Here is a 27616-nt window from a genome sequence, read left to right on the forward strand (position 1 = left end):
TACCTTCCTTTGTATTATCACCAATTGGTGTTATTCCCAAACTTTATACAAATGCATTCATTGTTAAATCTATCCTTCCTCGTCTTGCCACCCGACCATCTCAATCTTCATTTCAGCTGCGCTCATCTTAAGAATATGTTCCCTGATTGCCCAACATTCCCATAAACCATGACTAATCTTATAGTTGTTTTATAAAATCTCCCCTTTAATTTGATTGTATGCAGCAATCATATAAAACTCCAAAGGTGGATCTCCACTTCATTCACCCAGATCTAATTCTAAAGCAACATCCTTCTCAATCTCTCAGCTCTCATGAACTCTAGACCCAAGATATCAGGCTCAAAATGACTCAAAAGCTCATTTCCAACCATTTACTTGCCGCCATGTCATTACCACAAATGAGGCAAGCTTTGTATGATATCGGAACCATTAATTTAGTAGGTCCAATGGTGAGTGGGCCAAAGACCAAAAACAACATCTGAATGATCAGAGCCCTTTAATTGGCACGGTACAAATCAAAATGATATTCAAATATACTCAAATATCATGCCTATATTACCAAGAACTTCACTTTTCCTGATAAGGGCAGGTTGATTCTCTGGTATTGAAGAATTATAAGCAATTAACCAAGGCATGCTAAAGGTTTGCATTTCTGACAGGTGGGGTCCATTGTTAGGTGATCCATACCATTGGTCTGTTAGCCCCAACATGTTTTTTTTTCGAAGGACGACAATTTATTAAGCAAAGCTGAAAGAAAACGACTGCAAAATAAAAACACCCAACAGCGCTAAGGCCAGCGCAAACCCCAAAAAGCTACAACCCCGACAGCTTGGAATCCTCAAACTTAGTAGAAACTGCTGCCCATTCTATCGCATGTGATTTAGCTCGAAGAGACACTCCCCTTAGATAGCTTGATATACCCCAAAAACATCTATTATTCCACTCCTACCAAATCGCCCATAAACAGGCAGGGAGAGAGATCTTCCAAACCTCAATTCCAAAAGAGCCTGGGCTGCCTGCATGCCACCGTGTAAAGAAAGCATCAATCGAACTTGGCATGACCCAAAGAACCCCAAAGAGTTCAAAGAAGTTGTTCCATATCTCCAAAGCAAACAAGAATGTAGGAAAAGGTGATTCACTGATTCCTCGTTGTGCCAACACAAAGGACAAGCATTAATGATAACTAGACCCCCTTTTCTTAAGTTGTTGATGGTCAATACCTGTCAAAACCCTATTCCAACCGGAGAGCCATGCAAATGCCGCCACTTTAGAGGAGGCTCCATAGGACCATAGGTGAAATGTATGTGCTTTAGGACCTATGTCCGAGCCCCCAACCGAATGGAAAAGAGAGATCTGACTGTAAACTTCCCCAACTTTGCCTTCAACCAATGCAACAAGGGAAGCTTGGCCCCAACATGTTATCGACCATGTACCCAAAATCTACCTTTCAGCTTTTGGCCTCCTACTAGATTGATTCGGAAGAGAAATGAGGGAGTTATGTGATACTCGGGCAGCTTATGACACTTTATACACAGGCACTCAGATATTGTATGCCTGACATGCATAAACTCAAATTAAACTGACTAAATCAAAGAACCCACTGTCACATAGTCTGTCCTAAAATCAGATTTTTGAACAATCCCAATCTCTGAATAGCAGACACTTGTTTGTTGAAACAGGAGCAATTGATATTTTTCATTTTTAACTGTCCAATAAATGTCCAATAATCTGATAGTCAGATAATAATCAAATGGGCATTATTTTTGGTTCATGGTACCTATAAATCTGGAAGCATAATTTTGACAGTTTAATTTGATTTGTATGCCACATGCAATTTCTAAGTGCCTATGTATAATTCATCACACACAGCCAGAGCATCGAACTTTTTTCTCATTAAGAAAACGGTCCAGTTTCGAATGAAAATGGGTCCACAGCTGCCGGGCAAGGTCTTGCAATCTGGGGAGTTTTAAGGCATGGTCCATCCACGACGAGATGTACAGAAACAAGGGTCAAAGATTCCTACACCTGTTCTGCACTTTTCGGAACTGAAAACCCAAGTATTTGTGCAAAGCCTAAGATCACGGATCCTATAATTCCTCCTTGCAAACAGAGTCAACATTACACAAACTCATGGAATTTGGAGCAAAAATAAAAAGATGCCCATTTGTTCCTTCTGAATTGTTTAACAAGAATAAAAGTAAAAAAGAAAAGAAAAGAAAAAATCAAATAAGCATGTTTGGGAGACTCAAGACCCGGATTGCTCACTCAATGATACAAAAAGATATACACTGTTCTCGACTGTTGTATTCTTGAAAATAGCCAAAAATAAAAAAACAAAAAAAAAAAACAAGGCAATTTGGGTGGTATAAGTTTGTGGATGTTTAGATAGAAAAACAAAAAAAAAAACCAAGCGACGCACACTCCTTTTAATTAAAGTGATCAGATATACATTATACATTGATGAGGCAAGACATATGAACACTTACATGCATTCGAGGTCGCGAACAAGCCTTGGTGTTACACTCTCTGTTCCACTACTCGGAACCATTGGTTTTGATGTGAGTTTGTTTCTGTGCTTTAGCTGCCAACCGAGGCCTCAGCTACACACATTAACATAATATAAGAACAGGATTGCAAAATACTGATATCTTTTAGATCGTGTTTGGAAGTTACTCCAAGTTGACTTTTGGATGAATATGATGCTGGGGTGAGAACCCCAAAATGAGTTTTGGATATAAAAAATAAATAAATTGTGCAAGTTTGTTTTGAACTCACATTTGGAGTGGTGCAAAAAATGGAAGCCGAATGGACAGATTACTGCTTTTCCACTCTGTGCCTCCAAAATAATATTCTATTTGATTTGACTACTCAAAACCAATGTTTTAAAAACCGGACCGGATGCTCTGGCCCTTTTTTGTGGGCAGTTCTGTCCAACCGCCAGCTGGCCGGGCAAATCCATTCCGGCGTGGAAATCCCTTTGAGCTAAATTAAATGAAATAGAAAGAATCAATAAACAACATACATCTGCCCTTGTGGAGAGGGAAATGCTTCAAAAGAGGTTGCAGACATACCACTTCTATGTATTTAAGGTGCATTAGAACTTCCTCTGTTCCCAGTTCCTATAACCAAAAATTGACATAGAAAGTTAGAAACATTAATAATGAATTGTTAAATAGTAAAAGAGACAATGAAAGTCGAGAGGTCACACACACACACACACACACAGAGGGAGGGAGGCATGAAGAACCAACAATGAGGGTGTGTTTGGATTGAATTGAATTCCGCCCCCCTTTTTTTTGGAAAGGATCCAATTATAAGTTTAATAAAGTGGAAATAACCAAATTGTGGTTTCTTTAGCATTCATATTGAGGGATCGCTCCAATTTGCAGTTACTTTAGTTTCAAGTTTAAATTGAAAGAAACATAACTACATAATGGGGGCTACTTCCTCATTATGAATACTAGGAAACATCATTATTCCATACCATTCTTTGACTAAAACTGAATGATCACGATTCAATTCGTTCGTGCATCCAAACACGCCTAAGAATTAGTGATTGATTGTGATTACTAAGTTACCGTCTTTTATCCATTATATGTTAATCTAAGCAGGTTTCCACTTCCAACAAACATATTATTTTGGTCTACTTGGTACTCTGGTTGGTTTTGCTTGGGCAATGTACACGTCTGGCCACTAATGTGACCAATTCCCCCCATTTTGCCCAAAACTTCTTTTCGACATCCATCATCTGACCACTAATGTAACAAAGTTTGAAAATTTTCCTTTTTATCTATTGCCTCCTATGTGATGGACCACTAGATAGAAAATCCTTATTGCCTAAAAGTGTGCAACAGGTCAGTCGACATGCTATAAAATAGCGGACTTGTCTCCAAGAAGCTCTCACAAGCCTCCCTGCAAACCTCTTTATACTTTTTTTCCTCCAATGTCTAGAAGTTCTTAAATTGGTGTGCTATAACGGCCATTATGGGGCTGTAAAGGCCGTTACGTAAAGTTAACAGTGGCAACCGTTACATGTTTAAAAATGACCCATAATGGCCATCACAACCCTCGTACCAGCCCATTACACCCCCCGTAAAGGCCCCTGTAACGGTCCGTTATGGGGCAAATACAGGTTTTTTGGATTTTTTTTCAATTAGAGAGAGAGAGAGAGAGAGAGAGAGAGAGAGAGAGACCATAACAGCCGTTATAGGGGCCATTACGGCCACCATTACCGTTATGGAATACCCTGTTCTTAATGCTCTATATAGTTCAATACTAAATAGAAAGAGTGCTGCAAATTGATGGAATTTTGATAAGGAATGTTAAGATTTAGGCATGTTTGTGCATGTATTTTGAAATCTAAATCAGTAATGTTGTAGAAAATACATCCATGATCCGTTTCACCTTGACAGATTTCCTTCAATCAAGCATCTTGAAAATGAATCTCTATTCCACAAGCTGCATTTTGGATGCATTATCAAATTGAATGGCAATTATTTACTGTGTTTGGTTGCACCAAGTATTATGATATTGCATGATTACTGTTCAAATTTGGCACAACATATCATGAAATTTCATGAGTGAAATACAACCAAATGCTCCCTTTAGCCTACCAAAGTGGAAACAGTCTAAATTGTAGTTTCCTTTCTCAGCATTCATGTTGAGTGGTCCAGACTCCAAATTGTAATTATGTTACTTTCAAGTTGAACTTGAAAGACATGTAACAGATATTTAAAGGGTTACTTTTCCTCATTACGAATGCTAGGAAAGACATTAATTTTGTCGTTTCCCAGCAATTAAATTGAATTTTTGCAATTCAATTTACTTGTGCATCCAAGCACAACCCAAAGGAACCTCTCTGGTTGTTAATTGAGTGGAATGAACTCAATATAACCAGCAACATCCAAAACTAAATTACTGCATCAAACAAGTAGACATTTCACCTGAGGCACGGCACAATCGGAATGGATTGGGTCCCAAAGAACAGCACAAGAGCAATCCCAATCATCAGTTTGAACTTCAAAAAGAGGTGCCCTGTGGAAAAAAAATTTATGTAATGTCACATTACTCAAACATAAATTGGAAAATAGAATCACCCATAGTTTCTTGAAACAAACACGAACAATATAGGATGAATCAATTGGTAAAAAACTCTCTTTTTTTTAATGGCATGCAAAAGTATTATCATAACATTCCAAGCATTTATGCCAAGAGAAACAAGTACTGTCATCTCCCACTCGTTAGATGAGCTGGTGAAGACAGTGTAGTGTGTGTGAGTGATCTAGGGTTCAAACCCTGGAAGTGTTACATCTCAATAAAAAATAAATAATAAATAAATAATAAATAAATAAATAAGAGTATTGTCATCCAAGAACATAAAATTGTGTTGAAGCTGATGTAGAAGAGAGTTTCAAGAATCAAGGGCCACTGTCATAAACCCATGACTTCCATGGGATAATAACCATTGTCCATGAACAGATCTCACTTCTAATCTATATATATATATATGGTGAAAACCTTTCAGATGCAAATGGATAGTTTCACAATCTTCTAAAAGGAAAATGCCAGAAATGGCACTAAACCGTTAATTGCAAGTATGCCAAACTCACTGTGCCTATGACATGCTACCCTATTAGACAACCTGCAGGAGTTACAAGCAACTTCAGGGCCCAGATGTATGCGCTGGTCAAAATTGGCCAATAAAGGATATGCATGAGAGACATGTGAGTTCCTATTACTGTAGATTTGCACCAAGGGTCATTAAGCCAGTACTTTTTTACGTTGGTCATGGACACAAGTTAACGAGGCATTTTCAGAAGAGACCCCATGGTGTATGTTGTTTGTGGATGACATAGTTTTGATTGACAAGATGAGGGGAGGCATAAACATAAAGCTAGATTTAGGGGTGCTTTAGAATCTAAAGGATTTAGAATTGGTCAGACTAACATAAGAGTACATGGAGTGCAGTTTTAGTAACAATATGACTGGAAATGGGGAATTAATTAAGATTGTTGACCAAGAAGTTTCCCAAAATAACCACTTTCGATATCTTGGGTCGATAATTCATGAGAGTGGATGGAGGAAGAGAATGCTATGAGGATCAACCTTTCTACTGAGTACTCAAAACTATCTCAAGGAAGAGGAAATTTCATGGAGGTAGCGATCTCGAATCACATGGCTAAAAGAAGGCAACGAGAATACAAATATTTTTCATAGCATTGCCAATGCCCAGGCAAGGACTAATAGGATTCATAGTGTGTTGGTGGATGGAAGAAGTCTAGATGATAAGGCTCAAGCCTGTGAAGTTGTCATTCGTTATTACAAGAATTTGTTAATGGGCAAAGGGTGGAAGAAGCCATGGTTAGATAATTTACCTTAAATCAAATTTCGGAATTGGATGCCAAATCTTGTGCAAAAGCCATTTTTTGAGAAAAAAAATCAAATCAGCAGTGGAGCCCTTGAGCAGGGATAAGGCTTTGGGTACTGATGACTAACCATTGGCTTTCTTCTAGGTATTTTGGGAAGTGGTGAAGGGTGACTTACTGAATTTTGTATATAATTTTTTTGAAAGAAGCTGGTTGTTGACAGACCTAGGAGCCTCATTTATAGCCATTATTCTGAAGATCAAAGGCACGGAAAGCTTGAAAGAGTTTAAGCCAATTAGTCTTATAGGGGCCCATATAAGATTTTAGCCAAAATTCTTGCTTCCATGTTTTTGGTGATTCTTATGAGCTTACTTCAAAGGCTCAGTGTGCGTTTGTGGCGGGTAGACAGATTCTGGACAATGCTCTCACAACTCACGAGTGTATCGATTCAAGACACAGGGATGGTAAAAGGGCATCGTTTGCAAGTTGAATATGAAGAAAGCTTATGAGCAAATTGACCGGAACTTTCTTGACAAGATGTTAGGGTGATTAGGCTCTGGGCAGAAATAGAGAAAATAAGTTTGAGGATGTACAAGGTCGGCTAAGTCTTCAATGTTGGTCAATGGGTCCCCCCAGTGTTCGAGTTGTCGGTATCGCTACAAGTTTCGCTGGCCAGAGATAAAGATATAATATCGTTATCGCCGATAATATCGCCGATAACCGGAAATGTAAGAAAAAATGGGGAAACATGGAGAAAATGATGGAATTTTTCAGTGAAACTTTAGGACATAATGAATACACATATTTACATATTCAGGAATAAAAAAATTGCAAAAAAAAATACATTACATAATAAGTTTTCATTTAATGGGACAAAAAAAGCATGCAATGCCATAAAAAATCACTTTAATAACAACTAAAATGAGTTTATATATTACTAATGAAGTTGACATACAGTAATTAAGACATGTAAAAGTGAATGAACTCAAAGATGCCAAATCAAGGATGGATTGGATTATCCAATCAGTGTGGTTTTTTGCATGATATAGATGTACGTCACAAATCCACTCCTACCATCTGTTTTGAAAGGCCACAATAAGATAATGTTCTAAAAGTTGGCCAGATCCAAAAATCTGGTGGTGGGCCATACCACTGTTTTTAATGGTGGGCATTTAATCACCACTGTTTCCCTTAGTGTGGTCCACCTGAGATGCAAATCTGTCTCATTTTGGACTCATGCCTTAAAATTATCTATCAAAATAAATGGACGACATTGATAAAATATTTATCATTATGATGGCCCCACAGAGCATATTCAAATCTTTGGTGGACGACCTTTACATAAGAAACAGTGGTGATAGACCATTAAAACCTTCTCATGGATTACAGAAGTTTTGGACCAACCTAATATTTGTTCTTTTTTATATAAAGGTTTACGAGACCTTACCAAAGGGTTGGATGACAAATAAACATTACAAAAACATAAAAACATTAATGTAGGCTCAAAGAAGTTTTTAATGGTGGAGGTTCAACCACCACTCTTTCTTAAAATATGGCCTAGCTTAGATATCGATCTGCTTCTTTTTTTGGGCTAGTGTCTTATAATAATCTGAAAAAACCTATGGACGGCGTGTATAAAAAAATAAATACATCAATGTGGGCCCTGCCGTGAGAGACACACCACTGTTTGTAAAGCCCCGTAATTGCACTGAAGGGAGCTTTCGTCTTGGCTGGTGTACCAAGCATCTGGGTGTATTGATGTTAGCAAGTTTTGTGGGTCCCATCATGAGGTATGTGTTATATCCAAACCATCCATTCATTTTATGAGCTCGTATTAAGGCTTGAGCTGAAAAATAAGATAGATATAAAGATCAAGTGGACCACACTGCAAAAAGCAATGGGGGATTGAACGTATACCATTGAAACCTTTTTTGGGGTCACATAAGTTTTGGATCAATATTATGTGTTTTTCCTCTTATTCTAGGTACTTTTGACCTTATGAAAAGATTGATTTGAAAATAAACTTTATGGTGGCCCTACAAATGTTTTAACGGTGAAAATCATTACCCACTGCTATATCTGGTGTGGTTCATTTGAGATTTGGCTATGATTTATTTTTTGATTCATGGTCTAAAATGATTTTGAAAAATGAATGAACGGTATGGATGTAATAAATACATCATTTTGGGGCCCATTAACTTTGATAACCTTTGAACCGTTCGTACAACTCGGAGCTCGAGGAGCTCCAGCGCTGGTCGTCGCATGACACGTACCCACGCGGCAGTCCGAGTTGGCTACTGAAGTGACGTCAGCAAGTTATGTGGGCCCCACTATGATGTATGTGTTGTATCCACACCGTCCATCCATTTTGAGATATCATTTTAGGGCATGAGCCAAGGAATGAGGGAGATAAAAATCTGTAACGGACCCCACCACAGAAAGCAGTGGGGAGAGTGATTCCCACCGTTGAAACTATCCTACGGCCCACCATAATGTTTATTTGAAATCCAACCCGTTCAAAAGTTAAAAAATACCTGAAATAAGGGAAAACATAAATATCAGCTTGATCTAAACCTTTTTTGGCCTTTAGAAGTTTTTAATGGTGGACGTCACTGTTCCCACAGTTTTCTGTGCTGGGGCCCAATGGATCTTTGGATTTAACTCATTCTTTGGATATTGCCCTAAAATGATCTCTCCAAATGGATGGAAGGCGTGGATACAAAACATACATCATGACGGGGCCCACGGAACTTGGTGACGTCACTTCAGTAGCTAGTCTCGCTACTCAACCAGTCAGTAGCTAATCCACACCCCTTTCTTCTCATCTTCCACGAAAGCCCTCCATCGTTTTTTCCGCCTAAAAAAAAAATTCCGAATATCTTTCCCCAAATTTCTCTCCTTTTCAAATCCCCACCCAAATCCCCTCCAACCTCGCCGAAATTGGGTTTCTTCCAAACCTATTCTTTTCAGAGAAAAAAAAAAAGAAGAAATTTCTTCTCTCTGAAAATCCGGCGCTATCAACCGTGATTGGCCCACCAAATCCATCCGAAAGCCACTCCGGCGAGTAGATTTTGAGAAAAAAATGGTAAGAGATTTGTTTTTCTATATCTGTTTTTTTTTTTTTTAAATAATAGGGAGAGTTGTCGCTGATAATTATTTTTTTCCCAATAAAATCGAAAATATCGCCGATATTTCGTCGACATTAGGAAGAGAAACGAATTTTTGGTGTTTCGGTGTCGCTGGACCAGCGACACCGATAATATCGGCGATATTATCGATTTTTCGTCGACAATGGAAACACTGGGTCCCCCAAAGGCTTCTTTAAAGCATTGATAGGCTTTCGTCAGGGTGATCCACTCTCTCCTTTCTATTCGCGGTGATCACAGAAGCACTTAGTAAGATGCTAGACCGAGGTCAATCTGTTGGTCTTGTTTGCAGGTTTAGGGAGGAGGAAGCATGGGTACGGATTTCTCACCTACAATTTGTTGGACAACCTAAGGAAAATAGCAAGGTGTTTCGAAGTGGCTTCGAGCTTGATGGTTAATATTTGCATGAGTGAGATTTTGGGGATTCACATGGATAGGAATGAGGTGGCAAATTTAGCAGAGGCTTTTGGTTGTGGTTAGAGTTCCTTCCCCCCGTTGTAACTAGGACCGCCCTTGTGGATCAATAAACCAGCAAAGCATCTTTGGGACAAGGTGATCAAAAGAGTAGAAAGGAAGCTATCGAGATGGATGAGTTGGTATCTCTTGTTGGGGTGGCAGACTTGTACTGATTTTTTTTTTTTAAGTGGCAGACTTACACTGATTAAAGCGGTCATGTTAATTTTGCTGCTTTATCTCATGTCCCTCTTTCACCACCCAAAATTTGTTCTGGTAAGAATGGAGAGGTTGAGACAGAATTTCATGTGCAAGGTACCATTGAAGTTCATAAATTCCATTTGTTGAGATGGTATAGGCTTGCAAACCGTACGAAGAAGGGCGCACTGGAATAAGGAAATTTGGAAACAATGAATCTTTCCCTTTTAGGTAAGTGGTTGTGGAGGTTTGGTTCGAAGGAAGGAAGCTTGCGGAGACAAGTTATTGCTAGTAACTATGGGGTTCAAGAAGAGGGATGATAGGTAAAGAGCTTGTCTTTATATAGGGCTTCAAGCATATGGAAGGCGGTTGCTAGATTGGAGGCAATTTTCAAGGATGAGGTTGGTTCAAGGTATTAAAAAATGGTTACGTAATGACATAATGGCCGTTACACATCATGGGGAGAAATGGCTGGAGAAAAAAATGGACCATAATGGCCCCGTAATAAGGCCAAAATAGGTTTCCTTTAGAAAAGGGGGGGGGGGGGAGATAACAGCCCCACATCGCAATGATAACAGTGGTGACCACTATGGCCACCGTTACCGTTATGGAATACCTCAGATTATTTCTCTCTTGGAGATGGTCGGAGGATTTGTTTTTGGGAGGATGCTTGGTTCAATGCAAGATAGCTCCAGTCTATGTTTCCGAGGCTAATGCGGTTATCTCCGAGCAAGAACATTCCTGTTGCTAGGTGCTTCTCCATCACAAAAGGTGTAGTGGTTTGGACTCCTAGGTAAGAAACTTTTTGGAGGAAGCAAACGATGTCATTAGGCTGCTTGCGCACTTTAAGTGCCCCTCTATGGCTAAGAGGGATAAGATGATTTGGAATATGGACAGGTCTTGCTAATTTATTGTCCAATCTTTCTTCAAGTTGCTTCAAGAATCCCAAGTCGATGAAAGGATAAGCTACAATGCTCATGTCTCGTCCTACGGAGCCCATCCCATGGTTGCAGCTTTTGCATGCCTAGTGGGGAGGAAGTAGGAACATGGTACTTACCATAGACAATCTCCAAAGAAGGGCAGTGGTGTTACCGAATGTTTGCGTTATGTGCTTGAATGATGTGGAGTCAGTGACATATTTTCATGCATTGTCTTTTTGCTCGATCGGTGTGGGTGAGGTTCTTGGATGTGCTCGAACTGTCATGGGTCATGTTGGGCTCAATAGAGGAGCTTTTATTAGCTTGGCATGGAGGCAAAGCCAGGAAAGAAGGGTGGTGTGGCGTCTCGTTTTGCTGGCAATTTTATGGGCCCTTTAAGGGGAAAGGAATAGTTAATGCTTTAGGAATAAGTGTGGGTCAGTTTTAGAGGCATTCACAAGGGCTAAGCTAGATGTAGTGGGATGGGCCTCTTGTTTAAAGGCTCTGGATAATTGTTTTCTGTCTCATCCAAAGTGGGGCCACAATATCAACTATTTGGTCCATGGCAATAGGCTCCACCTGCCACTGCTTGTACCAACTGAAAACCCAAATGGTATTTATACAATGTTTGGCCCAAGCACTGTATACTACCTCCATTTTTAACATGATTTTGCAAATAGTTTTACCTGCGCCACTTCCCACAAACAACTTCCTCCCCATTGTCATCTTCATCTATGACTTCTCGACACTGAAGCCAATTACCTATCGAGCTGTGTGAAGAAGACTGGTGTGCATTCCACACCTATTAATCCAATAACAACATCAATCACTTCTCCAATACATGAAATGCCTACACCATAAAGGCAAAACAACTATGAAAGGTTGTAAGAAGGTAAGAAGCCTTACATTCAAATTAAGAGACTCTGTAGGATCCACCTCCAAGGGTTCATCAAATATATAGGGGTCCCTACAACAATAAAAATCAATTGCCAAATGATAGAAAAGGAAAGCCATGAATGAAGAAAACAAGCAATATTTGGCACGAGGACCTAGTACCGTTGATATTCCCATTTGCATTTTTTTTCATCACTCCTTTGTAATTTAACGATGGAATGTAAATTTTAGTAAATAATTCAAATGAAACATCACAAGGTCAAAATCACTAGTGTCAAGAAAGAATTTATTGAAGAAAGCAGACATTATCCAGCATGAGGATAGGAACCAGTCGTATTGATATGCTTTGCACATGAGAATTTCAATATGTTCCAATCCAATGAACATTGACTGTAAAAAGGATAGCGGTCACTCTTGCAAAACATTCTTTCGTAGTTTGACCTACTTCACTGATTTGAACTTCAGATATAAGCCAAGATTTTTTCTTTCTTTCTTTTTTTCTCTTTTCTCGCTGTGTGTGTGTGAGGAGGGATTAAAATCCCTCTCAAAAGTATTATAGTTTTCTTTAAATTCATTGACTGGTGCAAAATGGCAGAAGACCACAATCTTTGAAGTTAGTATTTATCTGGAAATGTCCATCTAACAAACCAAGCATCATAAGGATTCCTCAAAAAAAATGTGGAAGAAGAATGGAAGGTTGTAAAAGGATCCAGTCATGGAAAGGCGAGGAGGGACAGAGTCCCATTGATATTCTTTGTATATGACATCAACGCTTTGTAAGTGAAGGACAGAATTTCAATATGCTCCAATCGAATGGCTGTAAGAAAGATGCAGGTTACTTCTGCAAAACATTCTTTCATAGTTTGACCTTCTCCACGGACTCCTCTCGAAGTATCATAGTTCCTTTAAATCCATTCAGGAGTAATGCAAAATGGTAGGAGGCCTCAATCTTCAAACTTTGTTAGTATTTTGAAGCGTCCAGTCTAACAACCAAGTAATCATAAGGAAGCCTGACGAAAAAATGGTGTGGCCACCTTGGGGTTCTAAATTCCACAGAGAACAAAAGCAACGAAAGATGATCCAAACCATTTGGAGAGTCTATATAGAATCTCCAAGGGTACCAAAAAACCCTACATGATATACAATGAGCTTTACGTGAGGCTAAGAAAATTGACTACTGGAATGCAAGACTGAATTCTGAACTGCCTCCAAAGCACATTCTTGGCAGAAATATATTATGGATAGCTACAATTGAAAAGGTACAATGTATGGAAAATTTTGCAATACAAATTCTGCATTGAATGGGTTATTTGTTTCATCTAGGAGTCGAAACACGTAGCAGTCAATTTTGTGCAGTGTTTCCTGGAAATCTATCTCGCCCAGGAGCTATGCAAGACTAGGGCTCAACATATTTAATAACGTTAACAGTGATCATAACAGCCTGGGCACTATGGCCAATAAGATGTGGACCATAACAGCTGTTATGGCCCTGTAACAGTCAAATTTTTTTAAAGGAAGAAAATGTATCAGCCTCATATTGGACTGTTACAGCCCCATATAGGTTTGTCACAGACCTGTAATGACCATAGCAGGCCCATTACAGGCCTCTTCTTTAGAACGGGCATTACAATGCCATATTGCAAAACAGGTCCCACCATTACTGTTTACATAATGGCCTTTACATAACCATTTTTTAATATCATGCTAGGGGTGCAACTTGGGTGGGGTTGGGTCAGGTTGATGGTTAACACAAGCCCAACCCAACCCAAACTCCTCTATACTCAAACCAACCCGACTCACGCAACCTGGCCCGACCTGACCCAAATACATGTGATTATTCCCAACTTGACCTAACTCAATTAAAATTGCTAAAGCCGAACCTAACCCCATTACAAATTGGTTTGGCGTTCCAACTTGAGACGGATGTGCTCGAACTGTCATGGGTCATGTTGGGCTCAATAGAGGAGCTTTTATTAGCTTGGCATGGAGGCAAAGCCAGGAAAGAAGGGTGGTGTGGCGTCTCGTTTTGCTGGCAATTTTATGGGCCCTTTAAGGGGAAAGGAATAGTTAATGCTTTAGGAATAAGTGTGGGTCAGTTTTAGAGGCATTCACAAGGGCTAAGCTAGATGTAGTGGGATGGGCCTCTTGTTTAAAGGCTCTGGATAATTGTTTTCTGTCTCATGTGTTTCGGCAGTAGTTTCTTGTTGTTTTCTTTCGAGTTGTAGCTGTTCTTTTCTCCCTAGTTTTTTCTGAGGCATTTTGATAAAATTTTCATTACCTTTCCAGGAAAAAGAAAATCATGAGTGCAGAGATTAAGAAGATGTTGCGCATAGAATTCAAGTGCGGTGGAAGAAATGGAGATGTCTTTGGAGTTTTATGTGATCATCGTGTACCACTCAAACGAAAGGGTTTATTTTATAAGATAGCTATAAAACTAGCCATGCTTTATGGTATAAAATGTTGGGCAGTTAAGGAACGAGTGTTGTTGTGTTCATAGGATGACTGTAGTTGATTGAGGATGTTGAGATGGATAAGTGTTAAGATAAGGAAGGATAAAAATAGAAATGAATGCATTTGAGGGAAGTTAGAAGTAGCACCAAATACCAATAGGTAATATCAGGAGTAAAAGTAGACTTTAAATGGTTTGGTCACGTTCAATGGAGACCAAGAATTGTGCTGGTTTGGAGTGAGTGGGTAAAAAAGGTCAAGGGGATTGATTATCTTGCCTCCTGCCCTCTGATCAGGCGGTCTCTGCTCCCTAATGGTTTCTTTTTTGGGGCAATGCTCCAGTTTCGAGTTGTATAGATTTTATGTCCTTTTCTTTTCTTTTTTCTGCTTTCTGTTCCTTTGTCTTTTGTTTTCTTTTTGTTGCTTTTTTGTTTTTTGTTGCCTTTTGGGTTTCAATAAATTTGCAATCTTGAAAAAAAAAAGAAAAAAAGAGGTATTATATGGTGCATGCTTTCAATTTTCAATTTATACAAGTGCACCCATGGTTCAGTGATCCAAACAGTTGATATAATGAACCACACCATGGATGGTCCATACACCAAAAGTCCCGAAGATTAGAAGATAGTAGCTGTATAATTTTTGGTGGTCTTGGTTGAATGTGAGCCATTGCTGTATTTTCTCTCGTACCCATTATTTGTTGAACACCTAATGAAGGTTTTTTGGTAGATGGTCCATCCAAAGTGGGGCCACAATATCAACTATTTGGTCCATGGCAATAGGCTCCACCTGCCACTGCTTGTACCAACTGAAAACCCAAATGGTATTTATACAATGTTTGGCCCAAGCACTGTATACTACCTCCATTTTTAACATGATTTTGCAAATAGTTTTACCTGCGCCACTTCCCACAAACAACTTCCTCCCCATTGTCATCTTCATCTATGACTTCTCGACACTGAAGCCAATTACCTATCGAGCTGTGTGAAGAAGACTGGTGTGCATTCCACACCTATTAATCCAATAACAACATCAATCACTTCTCCAATACATGAAATGCCTACACCATAAAGGCAAAACAACTATGAAAGGTTGTAAGAAGGTAAGAAGCCTTACATTCAAATTAAGAGACTCTGTAGGATCCACCTCCAAGGGTTCATCAAATATATAGGGGTCCCTACAACAATAAAAATCAATTGCCAAATGATAGAAAAGGGAAGCCATGAATGAAGAAAACAAGCAATATTTGGCACGAGGACCTAGTACCGTTGATATTCCCATTTGCATTTTTTTTCATCACTCCTTTGTAATTTAACGATGGAATGTAAATTTTAGTAAATAATTCAAATGAAACATCACAAGGTCAAAATCACTAGTGTCAAGAAAGAATTTATTGAAGAAAGCAGACATTATCCAGCATGAGGATAGGAACCAGTCGTATTGATATGCTTTGCACATGAGAATTTCAATATGTTCCAATCCAATGAACATTGACTGTAAAAAGGATAGCGGTCACTCTTGCAAAACATTCTTTCGTAGTTTGACCTACTTCACTGATTTGAACTTCAGATATAAGCCAAGATTTTTTCTTTCTTTCTTTTTTTCTCTTTTCTCGCTGTGTGTGTGTGAGGAGGGATTAAAATCCCTCTCAAAAGTATTATAGTTTTCTTTAAATTCATTGACTGGTGCAAAATGGCAGAAGACCACAATCTTTGAAGTTAGTATTTATCTGGAAATGTCCATCTAACAAACCAAGCATCATAAGGATTCCTCAAAAAAAATGTGGAAGAAGAATGGAAGGTTGTAAAAGGATCCAGTCATGGAAAGGCGAGGAGGGACAGAGTCCCATTGATATTCTTTGTATATGACATCAACGCTTTGTAAGTGAAGGACAGAATTTCAATATGCTCCAATCGAATGGCTGTAAGAAAGATGCAGGTTACTTCTGCAAAACATTCTTTCATAGTTTGACCTTCTCCACGGACTCCTCTCGAAGTATCATAGTTCCTTTAAATCCATTCAGGAGTAATGCAAAATGGTAGGAGGCCTCAATCTTCAAACTTTGTTAGTATTTTGAAGCGTCCAGTCTAACAACCAAGTAATCATAAGGAAGCCTGACGAAAAAATGGTGTGGCCACCTTGGGGTTCTAAATTCCACAGAGAACAAAAGCAACGAAAGATGATCCAAACCATTTGGAGAGTCTATATAGAATCTCCAAGGGTACCAAAAAACCCTACATGATATACAATGAGCTTTACGTGAGGCTAAGAAAATTGACTATTGGAATGCAAGACTGAATTCTGAACTGCCTCCAAAGCACATTCTTGGCAGAAATATATTATGGATAGCTACAATTGAAAAGGTACAATGTATGGAAAATTTTGCAATACAAATTCTGCATTGAATGGGTTATTTGTTTCATCTAGGAGTCGAAACACGTAGCAGTCAATTTTGTGCAGTGTTTCCTGGAAATCTATCTCGCCCAGGAGCTATGCAAGACTAGGGCTCAACATATTTAATAACGTTAACAGTGATCATAACAGCCTGGGCACTATGGCCAATAAGATGTGGACCATAACAGCTGTTATGGCCCTGTAACAGTCAAATTTTTTTAAAGGAAGAAAATGTATCAGCCTCATATTGGACTGTTACAGCCCCATATAGGTTTGTCACAGACCTGTAATGACCATAGCAGGCCCATTACAGGCCTCTTCTTTAGAACGGGCATTACAATGCCATATTGCAAAACAGGTCCCACCATTACTGTTTACATAATGGCCTTTACATAACCATTTTTTAATATCATGCTAGGGGTGCAACTTGGGTGGGGTTGGGTCAGGTTGATGGTTAACACAAGCCCAACCCAACCCAAACTCCTCTATACTCAAACCAACCCGACTCACGCAACCTGGCCCGACCTGACCCAAATACATGTGATTATTCCCAACTTGACCTAACTCAATTAAAATTGCTAAAGCCGAACCTAACCCGATTACAAATTGGTTTGGCGTTCCAACTTGAGACCCACCCAAGGACCATAACTAACCGAACCGAACTCGGGATGGGTCAATCGGGTTCAGGTTGAACTGAACTGAAGTTGCACCCTATTCAAGACAACCATGAAGATGATTTACAATCCATAGCCTCATGATTCGCTTTAAGACCATAACCAGGTAGTTTGCATGTCAATCACAAGAAAAATTACTCAGAATCGTCAAAATGAACTTGAGTACCATTAACAGTGAGAGAACATACTCAGAGATTCGCCCAGACCAGTCGGGAACATCTGCTTGAAAAGCTTTTCCAATCCGTACTCCAGTCGTATATGGCTCTGTATCTTTCAACATGAATGATATTATGCCACCTCCGCTTCGCAAGAATTTCTTTCTATACTCCGACATTTCACCCATGATATTTGAAGATATACCGCCAGTGGTAGTCTCGAACAAAGGTTTCGGCCTCTTTCTTATACAAGACTGACAATACCACTCGTCAACTGGAATCTTTTTCACCCTCGGATTGCAGCATGATAAATGAAATGCTTCTTCACAAAGGTCACAGATTAGCATCTTCAATGGTTTGTCTAAAATACCACATATTTTGCAAGGTTGAGAACAACTTGCATCAATACCAAGGATGTCTACAAAAGCACAAGCGTCAGCGGAAATGGACAGGTCCTTCTCCAAAGGGTTTTTCCTCAATAACTCCGTCACCACAATATCAGAAGACGAGCACTCTGCAGCTTCATCCTCTTCAATCTTCACGAAAGCCAAACCATGTTCCACATTAGATTTTGATGAGCAGCAACTATCATCTATAGAATCTGATTTCGAAATGATCTCCACGCTCCCAAAATTATCAATTCGTGTGCTCGGGTGGTGATTTTGACAAGAGGGTGTGTTTCCATTTTCAAGAAGATCTCCTTTGCATAATTCTACAGGCGGAACATCAGCTCTGACCTCTTGGATCTCTCCCTTCATATTGTCTGTTGCTGCCTCCGAAGACAAAGGAGCAAAGCTGTTCTCAGTCTTCCTCCGTCGCTTGTACACGTAGTCATTCCTTTTAGGTGAGCTAGCACTCATGTCCTCGATAGCCGATGAATTGGAATGAGTCCGTGAATGATCTATGGAGCAAGTAATAGCCGCATCGTCCTTTACATCCCTAGTCAAGATGGATTTTCTGCAGCCATCCCAAGGACACTTGTCATTTTCTGAAGACCCATGCCAAGTTTCATCACAATGTGTCCAATCAGAAGGTGGGCCCGAGTTTTGTTGTTTCCCGTGGTCAGATACAAAAGATAGAGGTGATTGGATAGAACTAGGAAGAGAGCTCTGGATCAACATTTCACCTGTGATAATATTTAGAGAATGTAGTCCGCGTCATTCTGAGATTAGAGCCTCTGATAAGTTCCGCATATATATTTCAACATAAAAGCTTTCATGGGTAACAAAAGAACCATGCTGGGAGCTTCTTCAAGACTATGGATTGCATGCACCTGGACCATCTGAACAAGGTCAGAACAAGAGAGGCAGTGAAAGTAAATAAGTAAAAGGAAAGCTAAGTAGGCCTATACATCCACATGGTTACAACATTAGTGATGCATGTGCACAAGGATGCTTAGGGCTGTCAATGGCTTCGACCTGCTTTGCTTCTTTTTTTCCCCCATCCTGCTTTACTTGGGCATGGATTTTGAACTCTTCAAGCCGATGTTCTTAAAATATTTGACTTTTCTCAGTTGGGGCCTGGCCCATTGACAGCCCTAAGGATGCTTAGGCCAAGCATTAAAAGAAGAAATAAATTCTAATTATTGCAGTCCTCATGCACATCCAAATTTTAAGGGAAAAGATAATTCTATCCTAAGATGAACCTTGTCAAGAAACTCAATTATTAATACAACAGAGCCATGAGATATTATGGAGAAATAGATCTTATCAACTATAGATGCAATTGTTTGGTGAAGACCATAGTTGTCAATTTCTTTTGAAGTGGATGGTTCCTTTTAAAAATTCTAACTTTGTTGCTGAACGCCCCATTGTTTGGTGAAGATCAGAGTTGTCAAAAGGCTACAAAGGACATTCCTTTAATGTGATTTACTATGTAGCCTTTTCTATTCTTTTATAATAGAATTTGAGTCATCCTTCAAAAAAAAATGGCTTAAACTCAGTGAAACATGCCAAATTCACTGAAGAGAACAATGGAGAGATACCTGCTATTGCAAGAGGAAGATCTTTACCTCGAAGAACCATGGATTTGAATATGAATATCCCATCAGCCAATACAGCCGCATCATATCCATATCAGCTAGATAAGACAAATGATTTTATTTTTTATTTTTTCAAAATTTCTCCCATTTTTCTCCTCTCTTTTTTTTTTTTTTTCATTTTAATCATGAAGTAAGCTCATAAAGTTATTTTAAACTAGATTTAGGCGTGTTTTGGTGATGAAAACAATATATTTGAGTTGAATTTGGAAAATCAAAGTGAAATGGACCATTATGGGAAAATTAGAGAAAAGGGCAAACCATCACTTGTTTCCTTGTTTTATCTTCATTTTGTTGTATTTCAATGCAATGGGCCCTAATTCACCAAATCATGCTTGATTTGTGGTTAATTAGGGTCCATTTGGTTGAATTTCAATAGGTCAAGCTGACAAACAACATTCTTATCAACGAATGGTCTAATGCATCATTCTATACATGTCCAAAATACAAAAGAAAATGGTAGATTCTTGAATATCTCATTTTTCCTTTCCTTTGGTATTCTTCTTCGGCTACACCTCACGATATGAATATTCGGGGACATGCTAAGAACTGATAAATCAAACCCACGAGAAGGAAACAATCTTCTCTAAAAATTTTCAGAAAGAATATAATCAATGGCAGTCCATAGAAAGTCTCTCCTACAATATTTAATTGCCTAGAAACAAAACAAAACCATTAACTAAATGCTGGGTGTTAATCTCTAATTCGCTAAACAAAACAGACAATGATAGTTCCCCTATTTGACTAACATATTAGGATTCTAGAAGATCTCTTCAGATCAGGGGTGCAACTCAGGCAGGTTGGCTTCGTTTGAGGGTCAAACCGAGCCTGACCCAACCTCTAGAGGACCCAACTTGCAACCTGACCCAACACGAATTTTCATCCAAGGTGACCAACACAAACCCAACCTGAATTTCTATTTTCTACATACTCAAACCGAGCCAGCCGAATCTAACCTAGACCAAATACATGTGTGATTATTCCCAACCTAACCTAACCCGAAAATTGCTCAACCAGAACCCAACCCAATTTCAAACCAGGTCGAAGTTTTCCAACCTAACGCGACCCTAGGACCCTGACAACCTGACCTGAACTCAGGTTGGGTCAATCCGGTCCAGCTTGACCCAAACCCAAGTTGCAACCCTAATTCAAACCTTTTCAAAACTAGTTCCGGTTTTTCTAACCAACTTTGACTAAATAAGACTCCTCAATCAAAAAAGTTAACCCCAAATTAGGAGACCTAGATATTCTGAAAAGTATTTTAAAAACTCTAAGAAATGTTCAGAAGTTGGAAGCTTCTAGATGACGAATATCTTAAAGACCTCATGGCCACTCATATTAGCCCAATGGAGATTTTAGTAGACCTCACACAATGACACTAAGGCCCAAATCCCATCAAATCCCTGTAGCCTACTGGTAAAATGGTTGTACCTTGCTTTAAATCTTGTGCAAATCATGCGATCTTGGAAAGGTAAGTAGGAAGGCAATGTTTGGACATTTTTTTACCAATTTTGTGTTGTCCAAACATTATTTACAGTTAGTAGCTTCTTTATAGACTTTTCACACAATGTCCTTTTCTAACTATACTAAACGGCCATTTGGGAACATGAATTTCAAATCCTAGATTTTCTGTGTTTGGAAGCCTCAATTATCAAAAATTTAGAATTGAGAAATTATGTATGGTAGCTTAGATTTAACTTTAGGGATTCCTGGAAGTATTTTGTGTATATTCATAAGATAATAAATGTTAAGAGGTAAATTTTGTCTCACATATTTTAACATGATGTATGTGTGGTTAAAAAAGATAGCCTTGGTTAAAAAAAAAAAAAAGGCAATTTTAACAAAAGAGGGCCAACTTTTTTAATAAACGAAACAAAATCCCTTTTTTTTTTGGGGTGGTTGTCGATTTTTTATTTATGGTGTAATCAATGTTCGTAGTATCAGTATTGTTACAAGTATCGCTAGTTGGGGATATGGAAATACGTATTGATATTGTTGATATTATCACTGGTCCGAAAATGTATCGTTAACTGGGGGAAACATTGGGGAAATATGAGAAAAACTATAGGATTTTTTAATGAAACTTTAGGAGATCATAAAATAAACATATTTGCATATTTAGTAATAAAAATTTGCAAAATAGAATCATATAAAATAAATCATAGGAGACCTAAAGCATGTGTTTTCGTAAAAAAAAATCAATGCAATCATTTCATACCAATTATATCATAAGAAATGCAATCATCACTTAAAGTTGTTTCTAAATCAAAGAAAAAGTCATACATCCATCCATCAATGCATACATTGCATGCATACATACATCCATACATGTCTATCCATCACCACCTATGAACGTACGTACATATGTTAATGCATCCATCCATACATACATCAAACATCCAACATCCATATATATGTGTGTGTACACACCAATGTTTTCAGAAGCACTGTAGCGTAGCGAAAACGCTACGTAGCATACACAAGTAGCATAAGCTACTTGTAGCGTAAGCTACAGTGCATGTAGCATACGCTACATGTAGCGTGTGTAGCGTGGATAGCATAAGCTACTTAAAATCTCATTTTTTTAAAGTGTTTTTTATATTTTAGTTTAACACCTATTTTAAAATGGTGATGACTTATACCTATGACACAAGACACTACATTAAACTAATCCGAACCGTCCAAATTGTGGTTCATATCGTAGATAGAGCACTTAGATCAATCCGGACCATCCAAATTGTGGTCTATATCATGAATTTGTGGTGTTTCAATTTTTTTATTTTTTATTTTTTAAAAAAGAAAAGAAAAAAAAAAGTCATACTTAGAGATGTCTAAACGCAAGGGGAGAGAGAGAGAGAGAGAGAGAGAGAGAGAGAGAGAGAGAGATTTTGCATGGAAATAAGTGGTTGATGATCCAAATTCATAGTCAAGAACTCATAGAAATTATGCATTTTGTAAATTTTATCATATTTTCTATTATTTTAATTAAAAATGTTAAAGATTGTGTAGCTTACACTACATGCTATAGAGGGTCAAACACCACGCTATACGCTATTTAAAACATTGGTACACACACATGATCCATCCATCCTTCCAAGCATACATACATATACACATACATGATCCATCCATCCATCCATCCATCCAAGCATACATGCATAGATACATCCACACGTGTCTATCCATCCATACATACAAACATGCATCAGTGATCCATCGATACATGAACAACACATCATCCATCCATCCATCCATCAATGAACACATACATATATCATATATCCACCCATACATGCATACGTAATTATGAAATAAAATAATTGTTTTTTAAGAGTAGATGGAAGTTTTTTATCTTTTCATAATTTTTAGAACTTCAAAAAATAATTTTTTATTAAATATTGTAACACATCACTCATCATCAACATTCATTCATAAATAGAAAAAGTTAATATTTTTTAATGAAATGGGATCTTTTTTAAAATAAAATATTTTTTTTTTTTTTTTTTTTTGCATTTTCAAAATTTTAAATAATTGCCTCTCAAAAAATTAAAATAATTAAAATTTTCAAAAATGGAAGATTAGTCAAAACCCACTCCAAATCTCCCCCCCCCCCCCAAAAAAAAAAAAGTCCTTAAAAAAAATTTCCTATTTTTATTATTTTATGATCTTCACAATATTTACACTCGTTTTCCACCTCAATTTTCCACTCTCCAACTAGATCCTCACAAAAATTCCTAAAAAATTGAATTTTCTATTTTTTATTTTTTCAATTTTGGCCCACCAAGATTTCAGTCCGTGTTTTCTCACTTAAAATTGGATATTCGATCCACATGTTATGGAGATGAGGTGCCAAAATTCCCCCTCAAACCTAGATCCGGAAAAAAAAAAAAATTCAAAATAATCTCGGCCAAATTCGAAAAAATTCACCGAAACGTGGAACACTGGGTGTGATCCACATAATGATTGCATAGGCTTGATTTTTTGCAGTCCCATCATCATGGTGCGCACGCAAGTGAAAAATATCGAATGGTATGAATGATTGTGAATACTTTAAAGGGAGGAGAAGCGGGTAGTTATGACAATTGAAGAGGATTGAAAATCTTGGATTTTGCAATTAGCTTTTTTCCATGTTTCAAAAATGGCCTTTTCTTAGATTTCACTCTGGTTGGAATTGAAATCCAAGATTTTCAGGGGTGACAAAAATGGCCCTGTTTGTAAATCCTGGATTTCAATTCCCAGCTGCCCTAAAATCTTGGATTTTCAGAGGTGTCAAATCACCCCTAACTTTCCTAATTTAAATACAATCTGAATTCTAAATATAAGCGAGACAATAAAGTGAAAAGACTCTTACTACCATAACACTTCTAAAATTAGCACAAGCATAGGGATCCGAGATGCTTACACAACTGCTTTTTTTTTCTTTTCTTTTTTGAAACAAATGCTTACGAAACTGTATGGCTGTGTATTCATGAATCCAGTTGTATACAATTGCAGACTTATGAACGGATGCGTGTGTCCCAGTTAGACGCATTCGTATGGATTCTTGCATGAATATAAATGCTAATATTAGAAAGCAATCTGATATTTCCCTTTGTGCCACGTGGAAGGGGCCTTCTACATCACGTTGAAGTGCACCAAGCAGCCTAGCAACTAATACTAGCAGTAATTCAAGCAAAACACGCTTAGAAACAATAGCAAAACATGCTAAAAATCCATGGTTGATTCAAATGGTATCTGTTGTATTTATAACCCATGCACCGTCTTTCATAAATCCCTTCCAGACTCTTCTCCAGATTGCCTTTCTATTTAAAACAATGACAACTCCCTTCTACCGCCATACAGAAACCTCATAAATTAAAATTGAATACTAGAGACTAAAAAATTGCTTGAAACTGCATATCCACTTTCCAAAATTGTATCCTACCAATTGAATAGGAGATTTATGGCTTCCACTGGCTGTGTAAACTACTAACAATAGCATAATAGGAGATTTTATGGCTGCAACTGGTTTTATATGACGCTGAAAATAGTATTCAACAAAGATAATATTGTTGGAAACTGGATACTGTTTCAGGGTATGGAGTATGGACCATAGATGCTGAATATAGAAAATGTCAAGCTGGAAATAGCATCTGGTTACCTTTCTTTAAAAAAAAAAAAGAAATAGCATCCGGTAGTTGGAAATAGAATATAGACACCAGGAAATAGCATCCAATTGGATCTGGGGACACGACAATCCAATCGGCCAGTAATTTGGCGAATTCAGACCATTCAGATATACCCGGTCCACATCCTATTGCCGGTTGTCATGTCGGGTCCACCCTTCAGCCCCTTTAGCATAGAGATGCTTGATGTATGGACAAGATGCATCAAACCATGCACTTCTGTCAGTTGATTTTCGACAGTCTTGCCCTCATAACAAAATTTATGGGTGATATTAGTATGGACAAGAATATATGTGTTGTATGTATTAATTGGAAAAAATAATTTATTTAGCATCGATGTTTCAATAGCTACGCTATGTAGCGTAACTTAGCACTAACGCTACATAGCTCATGAAAATAGCATAAGTCGCATGCAGACTACGCTACATGATAATTTGCATACATCACGCACTACATATACGCTACACACTACGTAGCTCAAATTACAAGTTATTTTTCATTACAATATTAAAATCAATTAATGTTTTCAATGATTTGTTGCATTTTTCTATTTTCAATAAAAATTAGTTAATCTTTTAATGCTTTTAGTAAAATAATATAAGTAACAATATTAAATCAGTTTCTTTGCTCTTTCTTTGCCTTTATACTTAATCATTGCCCTTTCTTATTACTTTAGGTTGCATTTGGTTGCACCAAATATCATGAAATTTTGTTAAATTTCATTATTAATCAGTCTAATTTGGTATAGAATATCATGAAATCGGTGCAACCAAGGGCAAACTTGATTAAAAATCTAAAAGTAGTGTGTAGCTTGCAATATATGCTATGTAGCTTATGCCACACGCTTCAGAGGGGTGAACAAATGCTATTCACTATTTAAAACACTTGGCATCAAACCCAACAAGGGAGAAAAGATAGGCCCGGGCCAGTGTTTCAAATAGCGCCCATAGCGTAGTGGTAGCGTACGCTACGTAGCGTAGCGTGGCTGTAGCGCTACGTAGTGTCCTAAATAGTGTAAATCCCCTATAGCATACGCTACAGGGGTCATAGCGTGCGCTACAACTACGTAGCGCGTAGCATAGATAGCATACGCTACAATGTATTTTTTTTATTTTTTTTTTCATGTTTTTTTTTTGTATCTAATGTTGAGGAATGTGACACTTGTATTGTACTTGATACTTTTAACCTATGGGATTTTTATTTCTTTTCATAATTATGACTTGTGGTTTCAATTAAACATTATTAATTAAAGTGGTTTGCTTAGAAAGTTGTTGATGTGATAATTATTTGATTTGGTTTATATATGTGGATTGGTTTTTCATAAATGATAAATAATAACTTGTTTGAAGATGCTTATAATTGATAAAATGAATCATCTTTTAGGCATTTTTATATTTTTTTTCCATTTTTCTACTATTTATTATATTTGTCCTATTTTTAAATTAAAAAATAGAAGTATCGTGTAGCTTATGCTACACTCCATTGTTGTCAAATGCGATCGGATACGCGCATACTGTTGATCAAATCGCATATGCCATCATGGCATATGCGATCCTGGCAAGTATGCTATGGCATACTTTTATATGTGACCAATATGCGATTGCATATGCGAGTATGCGATCGCATATTTTCCAATAGCCAAGAGCGGAAGAATTTATTATTTTATTTTTTTTTTCCAATTTGGAGAACTTTTGCCTACAAATAGGCACTCATATCCCCTCCATTTTCACTATTCTTTACTCCAAAGCTCTAAATCTCTTACTCTAATCTCTCTACACTTATTTCAATTATGTTTTTTTTTGTATTTTATAAGTTGTGCTTACTTTTTGTAAATTAAGTTGTAAGTTATACCTTGTAAGTTGTTTCAAGTTATCCATTTATCAGTAAAATTTCTTTGTTCGAAGTTTATAATAATTAGTTTTCTTTTAATGTAGCTTGTTGATTGTTTTGTTAAAATTTATATAATATAATATAAGTAATTAAATATATCACTTAACGAAACACTCAAACTGTAATTAAATAAGTACAATAACCCAACCCAATCATGTGTACTAATTAGACAACTTTTTCCTCTTTTTTTTTCTAAGAATTTTTAGAATTTTCTTTTCTTTTTTTTTTTCAAATTTTTATTATTTTAAAAAAAAATAATAAATATATATATATATATGCCATGGCATATGCGACTGTGTGATAGCATATGCGATTATGCGAACAACATATGTTGAACGCATGCAATCGCATATACGATTTGACAACATTGCTACACACTACGTATTTACGCTACACGCTATAAAAGGTTGAGCGCTACGCATCACGCTACCTCTATTTAAAACACTGGCCCGGGCAAAAGCCCTTTTACAAAGAGGTTGTACAATATGCTTTGTATGTCAACAATAGAATGGCCCACAAATTCCTTGATAGACCTTGTACAAAAAGCAACAAGAAATTTGGCGTAATCTACCATCACTTGATTTGGCTTTGAGCAATTAGAGAAAGAGCATTATTAATCAGTCTAATTTGGTATAGAATATCATGAAATCGGTGCAACCAAGCGCAACCTTGATTAAAAATCTAAAAGTAGTGTGTAAATTGGCTACATGCTATGTAGCTTATGCCTCACGCTTCAAAGGGGCAAACACTACACTACATGCTATTCACTATTTAAAACACTTGGCATTAAACCCAACAAGGGAGAAAAGACAGACCCGGGCAAAAGCCCTTTTACAAAGAGGTTTTCCAATATGCTATGTACGTCAATATTAGAATACCCCA

At 37.7% G+C, this 27616-nt stretch overlaps 1 protein-coding gene across 16 annotated transcripts in view; it reads right to left on the bottom strand.

Annotated features, from left to right (window-relative positions):
- Window positions 1-711: 711 nt before the first annotated feature.
- LOC131217276 (uncharacterized) overlaps window positions 712-27616 on the bottom strand; it is a 33347-nt gene continuing 6442 nt past the window's right edge. For 4 of the 16 annotated variants that reach the window (XM_058212180.1, XM_058212179.1, XM_058212183.1 and 1 more), the window contains 5 exons: window positions 18768-18914; window positions 17675-18598; window positions 4944-5034; window positions 3023-3119; window positions 2405-2600 (listed from right to left, as the gene is read on the bottom strand). In XM_058212180.1, coding sequence (XP_058068163.1) covers window positions 2578-2600; window positions 3023-3119; window positions 4944-5034; window positions 17675-18598; window positions 18768-18802 — 1170 coding nt within the window. In that variant the 5' untranslated portion in view covers window positions 18803-18914 and the 3' untranslated portion in view covers window positions 2405-2577. Of the gene's footprint in view, window positions 1017-2060; window positions 2309-2404; window positions 2601-3022; window positions 3120-4943; window positions 5035-15279; window positions 15431-15534; window positions 15596-17674; window positions 18924-24960; window positions 24985-27616 lie in introns of those variants that run through there. The other 12 variants (XM_058212184.1, XM_058212181.1, XM_058212185.1 and 9 more) reach the window with 11 other exon arrangements.

The sequence above is a fragment of the Magnolia sinica genome, chromosome 10, assembly GCF_029962835.1.
Source record: "Magnolia sinica isolate HGM2019 chromosome 10, MsV1, whole genome shotgun sequence".
In the NCBI taxonomy this organism is placed as follows: Eukaryota; Viridiplantae; Streptophyta; class Magnoliopsida; order Magnoliales; family Magnoliaceae; genus Magnolia; species Magnolia sinica.